General features: G+C 34.4%; 1 protein-coding gene across 2 annotated transcripts; it reads left to right on the top strand.

Annotated features, from left to right (window-relative positions):
* Nucleotides 1–193: 193 nt before the first annotated feature.
* C1H12orf50 (chromosome 1 C12orf50 homolog) lies at nt 194–14,747 on the top strand. Of its 2 annotated transcripts, none has more exons than XM_019613651.2 (11): nt 194–670; nt 2,782–2,905; nt 4,787–4,963; nt 6,282–6,359; nt 6,547–6,666; nt 6,955–7,074; nt 8,561–8,683; nt 9,079–9,186; nt 9,418–9,621; nt 11,493–11,584; nt 12,855–14,747. In XM_019613651.2, the coding sequence occupies exons 1-11, from the start codon at nt 623–625 to the stop codon at nt 12,891–12,893; spliced, it is 1,233 nt and encodes a 410-aa protein (XP_019469196.1). In that variant the 5' UTR covers nt 194–622; the 3' UTR covers nt 12,894–14,747. The 2 variants fall into 2 exon arrangements, with proteins under 2 accessions (XP_019469196.1, XP_010710185.1); XM_010711883.3 differs by having other exon boundaries at nt 278–670; nt 8,576–8,683.
* The last annotated feature ends 890 nt before the right edge of the window (nt 14,748–15,637 follow it).

Below are 15,637 nucleotides of genomic sequence, written 5' to 3'. Positions count from 1 at the left end.
AAGTGTCTCAGTCCAAAGAGAGATACGGTAAGAAAAACATTGCGTGCAAGGATTTTAGGGATAAGATTAGTATTTATTATATCAAAGATTTGTTTTGAAGACCACAGCTTCTGCAGTGAGAAGTCGGGTATCATTTAAACTATGCCAAATGGGTCTGTTCCTTTTTACATCAAACTTTTTGAAAGAAGAAACTTTGCAAGAAGAAATTTTGAAAAGAAACTCTTGGAAAAGGTTCGATTTTCCATGCTTAATTCTCGAGCAGTGCAAATAGGAAAGATGCCCAAACCTGAAGTGCTATGTGATGTCATCTGATGATGTCACAGGATCTAGAGGAGCAGTGGAAACCATGGAAACGTAACATTCTGTCCTTGCTAGCCACCATCCTTGACAGTTAGCAAACCTGGCCACCTCCTTAGCTCTGCTGTACTTAGTTTTAGCTACGCTGTCAGTTGGAGTTTTGTTTCAAAACAGAAGCAGAGTTGAATTTCTGAAAACCCAATTTTTAAAGAAAACTACTGTTTTCAGGATAAAATTAAGATTTCCCTGTACAGGGATAGCTTTTATGTTTTAATGAATGTTCTGCCTGAATAAAACAAGTAGAGTAGATGCATAAGAAGTGAAAATGGCTGAAGGTGGAAATGACCGCTATTTTTATTCTCCGTATGCACAGGTAAATGCTATAGATTTTGGAGTGGTCACTGTCCTTGAATTCTTTGATACATGCATATTTAGATGGAGATTTATTACCTAACGTTAAAAGTTGCTATTCTTTATCATGGCAGTATCTGTAAATCAATTATCTGATTTTTCAGAAGTGAGAAGAGCGAATTGTCCTAATAATTCCTGTGACTAGGGCTCAGATACTCAGGAAGCAGAGAAGTTTAAAATCCCTCTTAAAAATCACTCATCACTCATTTCTCTTTATCTGTTTTAATTTCCACTTACACTGACTACCTGAATTTCTTTAAAGCCTGTTACAGAAATTGAAGCCATTCATAATGGGTTTTGTCCTTCAAATAAATATTTATTTTCCAACTGGTAAAAATCCAGGGCTGGATGCAGAATTCTTGGTTATTGCATCTATTTGAGCATTAGTGTTTTAGGCATTAATGCTTTGGAGACATGCTTTGGCTCCAAATCCCAGCATGTCTCAGTGTGTGAACCAGCTATATTGACTGAATTCCAAAAGCAGTGTGGTGTTGAGATGCTGCTCCTTGATTCTGCCCCTTCAGCTGCTAATGTTTGTAGCTGAGTGAAACTTATTTCCCCAAAGCAGATGGGAATATTCCAATTTACTTTGGAGAGAATTCAAGCAATTTGAAGTCTTTGTTTTCCTTAAAAAAAATAGATAGACAAATTCATTAAGAAATAGCTGGTCATCTGGTGTTCACAACTCTCAGCTGGCCTGTAGTTCATATCCCAAATATAAATTGATTTTTCCATCTTTAGAGTGTTGTTCTTGAGCATATGCCTGTTTGTGATTATGAGTTTCCTTGAGACATGCTGGAGAACGATAGCTCAGGTTATAGGGAAAAGTGAATTGTATAATCAGAGACAATGCTAGAATCAAAAAACTTTAATAAGGCAGAGAATAGAATTTTGACTAAAGAAAGGGACTTTCATTGGGAATGTGCTAATTGTGCACTATGTATACAGACATAATCTGGAAAAATCTTGATCAGTATAATCCCAGCATTATGATTGTATGTAGAAGTGAAGCAGCAATAATTAAATAACTAAACAAAACAATGTCAATACTTTCTTTTTCTCATTAAGCTTCTGTATGTCCTATGAAAAAACAACTGGCAGATGGCACAAGCAGTGTAATGATAGTAGTCTCAGAACGTTAAATCCTGAACATTTTTGGTAACTTGTAAATATTTTTCATCATAGTATTTTTATACTTGGCTGCTCTATGGTCTCTCACAGTAATAAAAAGAAGTTTTATTGGTGGAGATTCTCACTTAAAACAGCCACTAATACATCGTATATGGGAATTTAATATGTCTATATATGAGAATTTAATATGTCTAAGCCTCAAAATCCTTCTCCTCATTAGGATTTCTAGTGAAGATTCTGTCAAGGTGAAAAACATCTTAGCTGTGATACCTTGTGTACATTATGAGACAAGGGAGGTGTTTGCACAAAGGTAGAAGGGAGTGACTTCCTTCAAGCACAATTTTAGCGTGAAGTCAAAAGTGGTTTTCTTGTGCCAAAGTGGTTTGGAGTAGGAAATTAAACAAAAGAGTTTTATTCCTTTGTTTAGTAATCCATGTCTGACAAGTCTGTACAAGGATTAAAAGTTTTTAAATTGGTATATTTTCCATTTTTTAAGGTATCTTTATGTTTTTGAGTTTCATAGTCCTTATTTTTCTACAACTCCATGTGTTATAAGAGAGTATATGCGTGAGATTTGCACTTTTACAGCAGCTTTCATTTGAGATGGGTCTGATTATCCCATTCTGTAGAAGAGGAAACTCAGGCACACGTAAATTAAATAAATGTGGTATACAATAAAAATATTTTTTTCTTCCCAACATCTCATAAAATGCCTGCAGTGGAATATGTTGCAGTAGAGTATGTAGACAGATTTACTCTATTCTTATCTGGCAACAGTTCTGTATCATTTGGCTTAAGTATAGATAACTTTAAACATTTTAACAGACCACTGTATGGTCCTCCTAAGTGTTAGTCATCTGTTCCTCGCAGTACAGTGTGTTAGTCAGTATAGTCCACTTGTATTCTTACATTTACAATGTCTGAAAATGTTTTGTCTCACAGCAAAACTACAGCAACATCTTGTGTTTCTGGGAAACGCAGCCATTAGGCTGTGTGAGGATCAGTTGCATCTTCCATCATAGCAAACCTCGTAATATAAATGGACTTTTTCTGCCACCTAGTAACAGTAAGTAGAAGTATTTTCTCAACAATTTGTCTACTATAGTAAGTAAATATTTGAAAATATCCTTAAACTTTCACTTTCATAGTGCATGTTAACATCAAGAAATGCACCACTGCAAATAAATCAGGCGTGACCAGCTATCCCATCAAGTTCAAAGTGAATGAAGGCGTTGTATTGGTATATGGATGGGTTTCTGTATTAATTCATGCAGGTGGAATGTTACAAATCTTCATAGCCACTCGTTACATAAAAGATGAATTAGAAATGGCAATTTAGATTGCTAAGATCTCTGGAGTACAGATTTTACACTAACTTTTCGTCTGTGCTGTATTTTTGGAGTAGTAGATGGTAAGTCATCTTATTTTGCAGTACATAGAAAATATGATTCAGATTTAGTCTGAAGATTTTGTTTTATAGGAAATCATTAATCTTTTAGCTTCTGAATCGATAGGGTCTTTTCTGGCCTCACTCTAGAGCATCATTCAGGGACTAAAGTATTAAAATATTTTCCTTCTCCAAAATGTAATAGTTGACACTCAACTGTTTCCCAGTGAATATCACCAATAGATTGCAGTTGTGTGCATTATATAACTTTCTGCACTCTCATTTTCATATATTAAGTTTATACACGTGAACAAACCCAGTAATTTTCTAAGAAAGCATCTGAAATTATCCATTCTCTCTGAGGAAATGATTAATGTAGTTTATTGCCAACTACTAACGGACTAGAGAAGTGAGAAACTAAAAGCAAACTAAAACCACCTTCCCCTCTGTCCACTTTCTTTTACTCCTCCCCTGAAGCAGCACAAGGGAATGGGGGGGTAGGAGGTTGCAGTCAGTCCTTAATGCTTCATCTCTGCTGCTCCCTTATGATCACTCTTTGCCCAGCTTGGGGTCACTCCAGTGAGATGCCGTCCTTACTGAACTGATCCCACATGGCCTTCCCGCAGGCTGCAGCTCTCCAAGCACTGCTGCAACACAGCTCCATACCCCAGGGCCCACCCTTCAAGCGCTGCCCTACATGGATCCCCATGGGCAGTAGTAGTGATGTTTGTATGAGTATCCATACTGGTTTTAGTGCAGTTTCAACATCCACAACATCAGCCTCAGCCTGCCAGAGCTATTGTAAACTTAAGTACGCTTTTGGGAATGGTATGAATAGTCAGGATGCCCAAAAACACTATGGATAAGGCACCCTTTCTAAGAGTAATGCCCCCAAAATCAGAACTAGAAAATGGACCTGTTTAATTTTACTGGAATATGTGTAACTCCACAGTTTGGGTGCTCACAGTAACACTGCAAGTACTAAAACTATATTTATTTATTTCAAGACTTAAAAATCTTGTTAAAGTTTGATTTGGCTTATTGCTTAACAGTGCTAAATTCTTCAAAATTGGTGCCCTGTGGAGCAGTACAGACCTGCCTGCTGTTTAGCATGCTTAATATATTTCTATAAGATGAGTCCTAGAATCATTGACTTACTTCAACCAAGATATTACTAATCATATATTTCCCTATGTTGTAAACTATCTATGAAGAGATTGGAAGAAAGAAAGTTACTGACTTAGATTTGTCTATCTTCTAGCAGAAAGAGATATACAGGCTTTTTAAAACAGCATAGAATGATTAAAATGCTTCTCTCAGTCAGCAGTATGTTATCTTTTCCTTCAGAGGAGCTAGCATGCATATATTTTAATTCTTTCTGTGTTTGGAAGATGCTCTTATGCCTGACTCTGAAGCAGATACATGTTAAAAGGCACAATTAATCTATTTGCAGATACTTTAAATATGATATTTATTTCAAAAGTTTACCTATTGGTCTGAACCTGGATTTCATATTGCAGTTCCCTCCTGAAAAAATCAGTATCACATTCTTTTCTGCAGATACTGTATTTCAACAGGAAGGCCAAGAAGGAATTTTGAATTCAGCCCATAGTCAAGAGTCACTCAAAATTCAGGAGGCTTTTTTAAGACCAATTCACCCTCCAGTGGTTGTAAACCTCAGCCATGATGAGGACGATGAAGAGGAGGATGAAGAGGAGGATGAAGATAACAAGAATAGTAAACAAGTTTTATTTTCTTCTTACAAGGAAGTAGAGTGGATGTTTTTCACCTTTTGCAATGTAGTTCATAACTGATTTATTCTCACGACCATTAATGCTTTTAGGAAAGAGTTGTTGACAAGTTTTTGAAATTATTTTCCAACAAAAATGTTAGTCACCAGATGCATGACTAAGCCAGTATTTTCTAACTCCTGTGAAGCATCTAGTTTTGTGTTTTGATGCTGGTATAATTCATATATTCCATTTTTCATCAATTAGAATTTAAAATATTCAGATGTCCGTCAAATACTATAATGTAATATACAAGTTCTCAGTTTGAGGGTGATCTGATTAGTTGGCATTTTCTCATTTAGAAACGCATAATATCTTCCTCTTCTCACCAATATTCTTATTATTTAATAGTATGTGTTGACTGAGGACTTGCTGTGTGGCTTAATGTTAGCCAACACTACTACCAGTTAGCACTGAGGAATGTTCAGTAGGGGCTTTACAGTAGCAGGTCAGGAAACAATTTATTTTCATGGTGAACAAAATGGTTTTGATCCGTACAGCTCCAAGTATTTTCTTTCTTTGGGATTATCTGATGTTCTGGGTTACTTATGCTGTAAAAATTGCAAATTTAGGAGGTACTTCTTTTTATGGGAAACATTTCTGAACAGGAGTTAGGACTGTACACAATCATCAGTGAAGGTTTGTTTACAAAAGATGGTTGTGTGTCTTCAGCTCAAGTCATTTGTTCAATTTGATTTATTAAACTGGCTGAAATCCAGTGGCCAGTCTCATTTTATTACAAAAAAGTTATTAAATCTAGTAAAGAGAGTTCATGCAATATGCTTCACTGATTTACACACACATTTATATTTCAAAGCACATACATTAAATAAAAACATGCCACACCTGACTTTAAGCAGTTGGATGTGTCTACTTAGAGATTAGTCTTATTAATCTTAACTGAGATAGATAAGGAACACTCACTTCACCAGCTGTGCCAGCAGACATTACAGGTTAAGAACATTGGGCAGAGGCTTTGTGACAAGAAGTCCCTGATGACAGGTTCATTCAGATTTCCTTGTGAGAGTAAACAAATGTTTTGCAAATGAATACTGAAAATGATTTTAAATCACTTCAAGTCAACAAAAATTGTCTTTTTAATAGGAGCTGTAGCTGATATTTCATTGCACTTGGGAAAACATAACATTTTAGAATAATCATGACAAAAATGAAATTCATTATGTTATTAGATAATTAAGAAACATTAAGGGTCTTTGTACAGCACGAGAAGATATCTAGTAATCTTTCTAAAATGTTGCCTGCAGATATTTCTGATCTGTTGGAAAAGACTGCTGAAGACATTGAAGAGGAAAGAGCAATAAAGGAAATGTGCTATAAATCTGGTAAATATGAAATTAGTGACCCTTTTATGAACATATAATAAATATACAAATAATAACAATAATATAATATACAAATAATAATATAAATATATAATAATCTAATAATATAATCAAATAATATAATTTATAACATATATTATATATAATGTAATTATATGATTTTTTCCTCTTTTGGGGATATGTTTAGGAGAATATTATAGGATTCAGTACCCTCAGGAACACCAGTCAACAGAAATGGTATCTCCATCTCCATCTTTGGAAAATGAACAATTACCAATGGAAACCATCGAGCATGATTTGTGGAAAGGCAGGTATCTTTATGTTTGTGGGCAAAATTTACCATGTCTCAGGTTAACCTCAGTATCGTTGCATTTCCTTAGGAAACTCACATGTTATACATCAGGGCTTAAGTTACACCATACACTATCGAAACACGTAGTAAAAGAGAAAGAATATAAAGCAAGCAGTTACAGGAAATTGCTTTGAGCGAATTACTAATTCATAGATGGAATAGAAGATGGAAGGAAGAGAATGACATTTTCATTTATTGTGCTTATACACATGGAGCTAAAATGTTCTTTCTTTGCCTTTCCAGGTGACAGTAATACAATTCCTACAAAATTTAATAATGTGGAAAGAGAGAGAGAGACTTCAGGAAGGAAAATATCAGTGCAGTGTATTAGCAGAACACATGATAAATCCTATGAAAATGAAGGTAATTAACATTGGCTTCTCGGTACTGAACATCATGTGGTAAAGAAAGCTGCCAGAAATCAATATGCCTGCAATAAACTTAACTTCTTAAATATAAAATAATAATTGAAATAGATAGCTTTTTTCTTATTGCTCATGTAAAGATTGTAAATACCATTTATGATTCCATTTGTTTTAAGATTATAGTAAATATAAAAAGCCTTAATGCTGATTACATTTGACTTTTTCCCTTTTATTTTGGACAAAGAAGTGGCTTGTGAAGTTAACAAAGTAAGTGTAGGAATGACTACAAGAGACGTTACTTTCAGGGCAATCTGTGTATGTTTACTTACCAGTATTTGCTCCTTTTTCTTCATAAATATTAAATACTGGTAAAAATAATAAGAATTACTGTATTATTCCTTTTTCTCCTCTTAGTTTGTCAATGCAAAATAATTCATTATCATGCTAGGGATGCTTGGTCTAGCTTTGAGCAAAGTGGTGTGCATGTTCTAGCTTCAGACAAGTATGAAACAGTATAAATGTATCTTACATATTATCATAGAATCATAGAACGGTCTGGGTTGAAAAGGACCACAAAGATCATTCAGTTTCAACCCCCTGCTATGTGCAGGGTCATCAGCCACTAAACCAGGCTGCCCAGAGCCACATCCGGCCTGGCCTTGAATGCTTCCAGGGATGGGGCATCCACAAAATCCTTGGGCAACCTGTTCCAGTGTGTCACCACCCTCTGTGTGAAAAAATTTCTCCTAATATCTAATCTAAATCTCCTGTCTCAGTTTAAAACCATTCCCCCTTGTCCTATCACTATCCACCCTCATAAACAGCCATTCCCCCTCCTGTTTATATGCTCCCTTCAGGTATTGGGAAGCCACAATGAAGTCTCCCGAGAGCCTTCTCTTCTCCAGGCAAAACAAGCCCAGTTCCCTCAACCTGCTCCAGCCCTCTGATCATCTTAGCTGCCCCCCTCTGGACCCGTTCCAAGTGCTCTGTATCTTTCTTGTGCTGGAGGCTCCAGATGGGGCTTCACAAGAGCTGAGTAGAGAGGAAAATCACCTCTATCTCTCTCTGCTGGCCATCCCTTTTTTCATGCAGCTCAGGATATAGTTGGCCTTCCAGGCTGCCAGTTCACACTGCTGGCTCGTGTTCAGCTTCTCATCCACCTACTTCTTTTACTATGATTTATGTGCAGTATATGTCTTTCTTTCAGGTGACTTTTACTGTCACTAGTGAAAAGCTACCACTGAAAAGCAATTCTGTAACTAAATTATACCCATGTGTATTTAAAGCTTTTAAATGTCATGTTTATCTTTTTTTTTCTTTTTTTTAGGGGCAGGGAGGGGGGCTTGAGGGGGCCTTAAGGAATTGCCTATTTGGTTTTATCATATTTTGTGCATTTTTTAATTAATTTCAGTGAAAATATAATTATAAAAATTGTTCACATTTAATTTTTCAGTATGTTCTTTAGTATAGATGATTTTCTTCAGCTTCATTTTCTGTAGGAGGTGATTATTCTGCGGCACAGAGAAACAAATATGTTAATAGACAAAGAAGTGAGGCACAATCTTTTGAAAAAACACCAACTGCATCAAAATATTCAAATATAAAAGGTACTTAATTATAGTATATTTTCTGATTTTTAAACATAAGATTCTATTTTTTACAGTAGTATTGAAGATTTTCTGATTCTTAATGGGAAACATTCTGAGACAGAATCAGTCAGAGTAATTGCACTTGTTCAAAGTACTGTTGGACTTGATTATTGTTGAAGTTTGAGCTTCCTATCAAGATTTTTGAGACCTTGAACTCTGCATCTGTGGAAATGTAGCAACTTTTGTTTTTATTTTGTGTGACTATTCTTGCAAAATAATTAAAGAGTAAAAGAATGTTCCTTACCTATGGAGACTTGTGTAAGAAGTGTGAGATTAGGTTTTCAACACATCATAGCATTTCTTGGGAAGGAGTGCTTTTTGAAAAGTAAATCTGTGCTATTTAAATCCTTCAGCAACAAACAGCTCTGAACGGGTGAGAAAATACCACTTCAAGGGAGTAAAGAAAAAGAAATGGATTTCTGAGGAGCAAAGAAACTCACCTAATCCAGGAATAGGCAAAGGTATTTTTAGAAAACAGTTGACTTATCCATTTCAATAAACTAAACTATTAGATAATTTAGCAATACCTCATTCTATTCTTTGTGTTGCACATGGACAATCTATATTTTGAGAGGATTATCTACACAGAATATTTTTTTAATTTTGTCTTCCAGCCTTCAGTTTTTCTCTAATATGTCAAATTTTGACTAATATCACAACATTACTTTATAAATTTGTTTTTCCAATTTTAGGAATTCCCACTTCATACTCAAAAGCTACAACAAATTACCAACGAAATTATCAAAGGAAGGATGATGAAACTGCTTCTTCTATTCATTCTGTGAGACAGACTGAAAGAAACACTTACTTCAATTCTGCAGAACCTCGAAGGTCAGCATATGTGTTCTACCGTAATACCAGAGTCATACAGGAGCCAAGGTTTAATGGATATACAGGTGAGTTCCTGCTTACACAGAATTCTTAAAATGACTCTTAAAATACCTAACTGTATTCTGCTGCTTTCATGTTTGTCATTGCAGGTGAATATTCAGGTTTTTATATCTAAATAAGAATACCTATTTAGGTACTAAATGTGGGCAAGAGTAAATTTAATCCAGCATAATTTTCATAATTAAATTGTAGTAATATCCATTGGCAGAGATACAAACACATTTAAACTTTGTGCTGATTCCCACTTCTTTTCTTTCCTTTCTTTCTTTTGAAATATAATGTTTAATAGACCTCGTAATATTTCTCTTTAATTTATCGTGCTACTCTAGATATCAATAGTAATAGTAGTAGGAATTGTTTTCCAGTAGAATTTTAGTTTCCTCTCAAAAAATATTTATTGTACCACTTCTTCTCCTGGCAGGGGATGGAGGAATGACCTTTTATTTTTTTGTCTTCGTCTTTCCAACTACTATTTCATTTTACGTATGATTTATGATTATTTTTCATAATTTATGATTATTTTTCTTCCAGAATAAACAAAGTCTTGGACTGTATTTAAACTTCTGTTACCAACTAAAGTTTGCTCTGAACTTTTGTGATTAGTATGTTCTCACGTGGTCTGTACTGAATGGAGGACCAAATTCATTCTCCCTGCCATTCTTTCAGGGTGATGTTCTCCTTCATCTTTTTGCCATCTGTCTTCTTGATAATACCTACCATGTCATGAATTTTACAGGAAGCTTAGAGTGGGTTTTAGAATCTCATATGTTACTTTTTTGCTCTTTCAGATGTAATTAATTTCATATCTTTCACTTATTTTTAACTTTCTAATGCAGCTTCACACAATATACTAACATAATTTCAGTTTTATTTCCAATCTTCATCAATATTTTGATAATTGTGGGCTTTTTGTATGTCACTTCAATGAAAAATAGAGTGATAAATAATTTAAATAATAGTAAAATAATACATTGCCAGTTTTGTTTAAGTTGGATCTCCGTTTTGAGGTGCCTTCCTGTCTTTATTTCCAATAAAAGGAACATCCCTTGACAGATTATTGTTTTTAGATGACAAAATGTAAATGAAATCAATCTCAACATCATTGTTTAGTTTTAGGGACTAACAGTTTGGTGGTTTTATTGATGTTTTTTTTTTTCATTTTATCATTTGTTTTGTTCAAATCTGAAGAGGTTTATATAGGAATAGCAGAGTGAATGTTCTTGATGGAAAAGATATATTTTACCAAATTTCCAGTCTAAAAAAGGGATAGAGCATTTCAAAGGAATTTTGTCCAGAGTTTTTGTCATACAAAGAACTATCACCATTTTTAGTACCTTTTCTCTGAAGACTACCTGAGCCATTGGGTTTGGAACCAGAAATTCTGATTGACACAAATGAAAGATTTTGAACCCAAACTGGAAACTATGGTACTTAGATGGTGGAAACAGAAAACAGAATTATTATGTGTTTACTTGTTGGAATTAATTAAATTAACCTGGAGTTAAAAGAAAATAGGGGTATCAGTAAAAAAGTATTTTTAACCAAATTTTATACAGAATGATTATTCAATAACATATTGCCTTGCACCTGATGCTTTCACAAGCAAAGATAAAAGAGTATGTTGGGTTTATTCTAAAAGCAATTGACTCTTCTGAAGGATTTTCAATTCAGAAACATTGATTCTGAAGAATCTGTGAGCATCATGGAAATGGTGAAAGATTACAAACGTTTTAATGTACCAAACATAAGGTCTGTATTAAAATAGCTTGAATTTCAGGGGTGATGTATGATTCATCTGATCCATCAATTGATACTTTTAAATCACATAGCAGACTGAAAATGTGGCTGAAATTAAGAGATTTTTTTTTTTCTACAGACAGGTATTCTTCAGGATCTTACAATGCACCAACTTGGAGAAAAAGAAATCCACATGCGAAGACATTCTCTAAGTTTAAAACAACCGTTCAGGTAGATTTGTTGTAGAAATAGTTAAAATTCAGTGTTTTTATTCTCCTCATTGAGAAAATGTATCTCTTAAAATCTCTTAAAACTTCCCCAGCCAAAGATTGCAAGATTGTAAGCAGCGTTGAATATTCTGAAAGAATAGTTAGTAGTTTTATTTGTAAACATATAATTTTGTCTATAGCTTATGATTTCTAATTGTCTATAATGTTAGTGATATGAAAACAAAATATGTACCTGCTTTTTAAGTAAGGAGGTACATGAAGTGAGTTTTAGCTACTAGTACTGGAGAAAGCAGGAGAGACTGTGTATATGGACAATCTATTTCTCTCCCTATTTGAGTGCACGCTTAGTGTCTGCAATAGCTGTAAGAACCTGAGTCCAAATTTCTGAGTGGAATCAAGCTGCCTAAAAACTCAGAATATACCCTAAGAATCTTTAATACATTTTACATCTGTCTTGAACACAACGATTAGAACTTGTATTTCCTTTCCCCCAAATAAACAACCAGTCTACATACTTCATTCAAGGAAGACATTTCCTTGTTATCTCCCATCTGTTCCCCAGTGGTCTAATAGGGATTTCACTCGGCAGTTGCATGGTTAAAAATGTGGAAGAGCAAAGCAACCTCTCAGTTCTTGAAAGCTTTACCTTATACCTTGATGAGAAGGTACTTCTCTGAAAATGAGAAGAAATAAGTTGTTGAAGGCCTGCTGAGCACTGCCCTTTCTTGGACAAATTCTTTCATTGCTGTATTGTATAGAAGATGATCGTTAACATTTTTTTCTGAGCAACCACTTTGATCCTTGGAATGATTACAATCCAGTTATAGGAGATTAGTCTAAAGTGGGTCACAAAAGTGCAATTCTGCAATCTTGTCTTTCAAAGCTCTCCAGGTGGCCTGGTTGTTAGCATTTGGGTGGCTTCACCCAGGGGATTTCAGTGTTAACGCTGTTTTGATTCCAGTCAGAGATGATTGCATTCTGTTTAGGCACCATGTAGATGCAAAGCACTTGAAACCACCTACTATCATCTAGGCTTGCTGCCACGTCTGGTTACTTCATGCAAGTACTACACAGTTCTCAAACATCTGCTTTGAAAGGTTTTGGAGAAAAAAGAATGCCACAGTTTGAAAATAGATTGATTTTATTAGTATGAAATATTTTCTACTGCTTCTATGATTGTTGAAAGTTTAATTCTTAAAATATCTCTGTCAGAGCATACAGTTTCACTCAAATTATACACAAAATGCTCAGTATATCTATTTTGTCCACAGAACCAAGCAGAAATGGAGATGAAGAAAAAAGGAGAATGATCTACATGCAGCAGAAAGATATGAAGCCAATACTTACTTTGAAGAAAAATTTAAGTTGAAGAGGGAAATCACAACTGGACACCAAAATGATAAAATAAGATGCAGGAAGTACACTCTAACATTCAAAAATGAAAAGAATGTATAGTAAAAGTATGTTCTGTATGTGCACCTATAAAGATCTTCAGTCTGCTCACACAATTTAATCTGCTTTGAAAATTTGGCAGTTGAAATGATTTTTTTACAGACTTTGGCTATATACTGGAAGACTGATAGTAAAAGATCCTTAAAAGATACTGTCTGTTTTGTCAGACAGATGCTTTAATGCATAATTATTAATATGAATAGATATTATTAGTTGTACTTGGCATTTCATAGGACTTTGAATGTAAGCAGCAATACTGATGCATTCTAGAAGATGTCTGTGTTGCTGTGAAAGCCAGATTCATAGATGACATAATTGTTTGCTTGATGTTTGGGGGCTCGGTATGAGTTTGACCTTGACATTTCATCATTTTTGCAAGAATTAACTGAAATTTGTTTCTACACATATTTTAAACAAATGTATAAAAGATTTGATAAAGACAGAGACTTTAATATTGCTTTCTGAAAAACCAAACTGTCTAAATATTTGTAGTGAAAAACAGCTTACTGATATTTCCCTAGAGGACATAAACTTGTTATAACATCTTTTCTTCATTTCAGTGATCTTTGTTGTTGTTTTTCTGTACCGTGTATCAATTTGATTTCCTACCTGTAAATGGAGAGAATGGGATTTGATCACCTTCATTCTGTGCTTAGTTCAATATATCAAATGTTAAAGGGCAATGTGTGAAAATACATTGACTGCCACACCAGAAGGCAAATGTAAGCAGGAAATAGAGCCCAAAAGAGGATCTTTAGAAGATAAAGATAAATGCACTCAAAAAGTCAAAATACCTTTGAATACTGAAAATTGCATAACTGTGTGCCATGTAACAGAAAGAGATGTGTTTCAAAGAGAGTTAAGAAAAAGGGGGCCAGGAAAAGAATTATCTGTTATACATGGAATACTGGTCAGTAGCCAATGGATGTGCCTAGTACTGAATAGTTACATATAAATGGAATTATTTCTTTGTCTCAAACATTTTTCCTTTTTTAATTTTATGCATTTACATGACCCTTGGTCATACTTAGAACATAGTTTTGGAGTAGAGCCCTTCAAACTTGTTTGGGGAGCGCTGTGGTCCAGTGGCAGCCACAGCTGTGCATATAAAAGCATTTTGTTTCCTTGCAACATTTGCTTCATTTTGACTGAACATGAAATTGTATCAGATGCCTTCTAGGGTGCCTTCTCGTTAAAATTACTGTATTGTTCTATGAGAAATATCGTCATACTTTCCTGAAAATATCTTGCAAAAACAAGGTAGTGGCAAAATTTTTATAGCTTTTAGAAATTTAATTTTTAATAATATGAATGTTAAAAATGCTGTAATTATTGCAGTTGAGCATTGCTTAGCTGAGAATAGATTGCCTATTTTAGCTGAGATACTGAAAATGTAAAAGACACGAAACATCTTTTTAAAATCAATTACTAAGCGTACTGAAAATGTCTCCCTCTCTCTAATTAAATACTGGATTTTCGAATTGTAGCACACAGTGCCTTGCAGCAACATTTTGTATGTTGTCTGCTTGAGGCATCTTAAAATCTGGATTTGGAGGGCTATTCTGCCCAGATATTTTTTAAAAACTTGAAAAATACTCTCATTTTTTTCTCTGCTATCTAAATGTAAATCTTACATTTAGTGATTGTTCAATCTCTCTGTAGCTTACAGTATTATATTTAACAGGACAATAAATTGAGCAGGGCTCGAATATTATTCTGGTCTGTTCTCTTTTTTATTTTCATTTAGTAAAAAATGATTTCAATATTTAACTTCTGCAATTTCATATTTTTATTTTTTGTTTGGTTCTGAGAGTAGCAGAGCAAAGTTCTTACTATACCTTAACAATTTTATTTTCTAGTGCAGTTAATACTGTTTGCTTGTTCAGGTGTTAAGACTATTGATTTTCCTTATCGATGTACAAAAAGTGGAATTTTGAGGTGTTATTGCAATTAGTAACAATCTGTTTGCCAGAAACTTACCCAAAATTACTAGAAAGAGCAGCTGGGGATAGAATTTCTATGTTGCCCAGTGTTTCAGCATTGGGTAATGACAGAGTAGACAGTGCAGCATTTTTAGACTTCCCTGGTAAATTCGTACTTAATGAAACGTGTGGGGAGTACTGAATGGTGTGGAAAAAATGTCATTATGGCTGACATAATTTGGATTTGAAGCAGTAAGAAAGTGAGCTCCCAGTCTCCAAATTTATGAACAGTGAATGGGAAGTAAGTTGGTTTATTACTGTATGTATTTCCATCCAAATACATATGGTGAAATCTGAGAAATCATTATGACATCTGAAAACATAAATATTCCACTTGATTCTCTCACTTAATCGTATTTAAACCAATAGAGCAGTGTTAATCTGTGTATTTATAATAGTTCTGAGCTAACATAAAAGGAAATGAGTCTTAACCCTGTTTTCTTTTACTGAGTTTGGAAGCAACCAGTGACCAAAAGACAGAGAGGTTAGAAGAGTCTAATGGTCAGCCACCTGGAGCAGAGGCTGTGCTGTAATGTATAGCATTGTTACTATAATATGTTTAAAACACAGTGTTTGTGTATTTGTAAGTATGAAATAAATGCATCTAATAAAAATGAATT

Source organism: Meleagris gallopavo, chromosome 1, assembly GCF_000146605.3.
Source record: "Meleagris gallopavo isolate NT-WF06-2002-E0010 breed Aviagen turkey brand Nicholas breeding stock chromosome 1, Turkey_5.1, whole genome shotgun sequence".
NCBI lineage: Eukaryota > Metazoa > Chordata > Aves > Galliformes > Phasianidae > Meleagris > Meleagris gallopavo.
The sequence above is the reverse complement of the archived record's forward strand: the minus strand, read 5'-3'. Positions and strand labels throughout refer to the sequence as shown.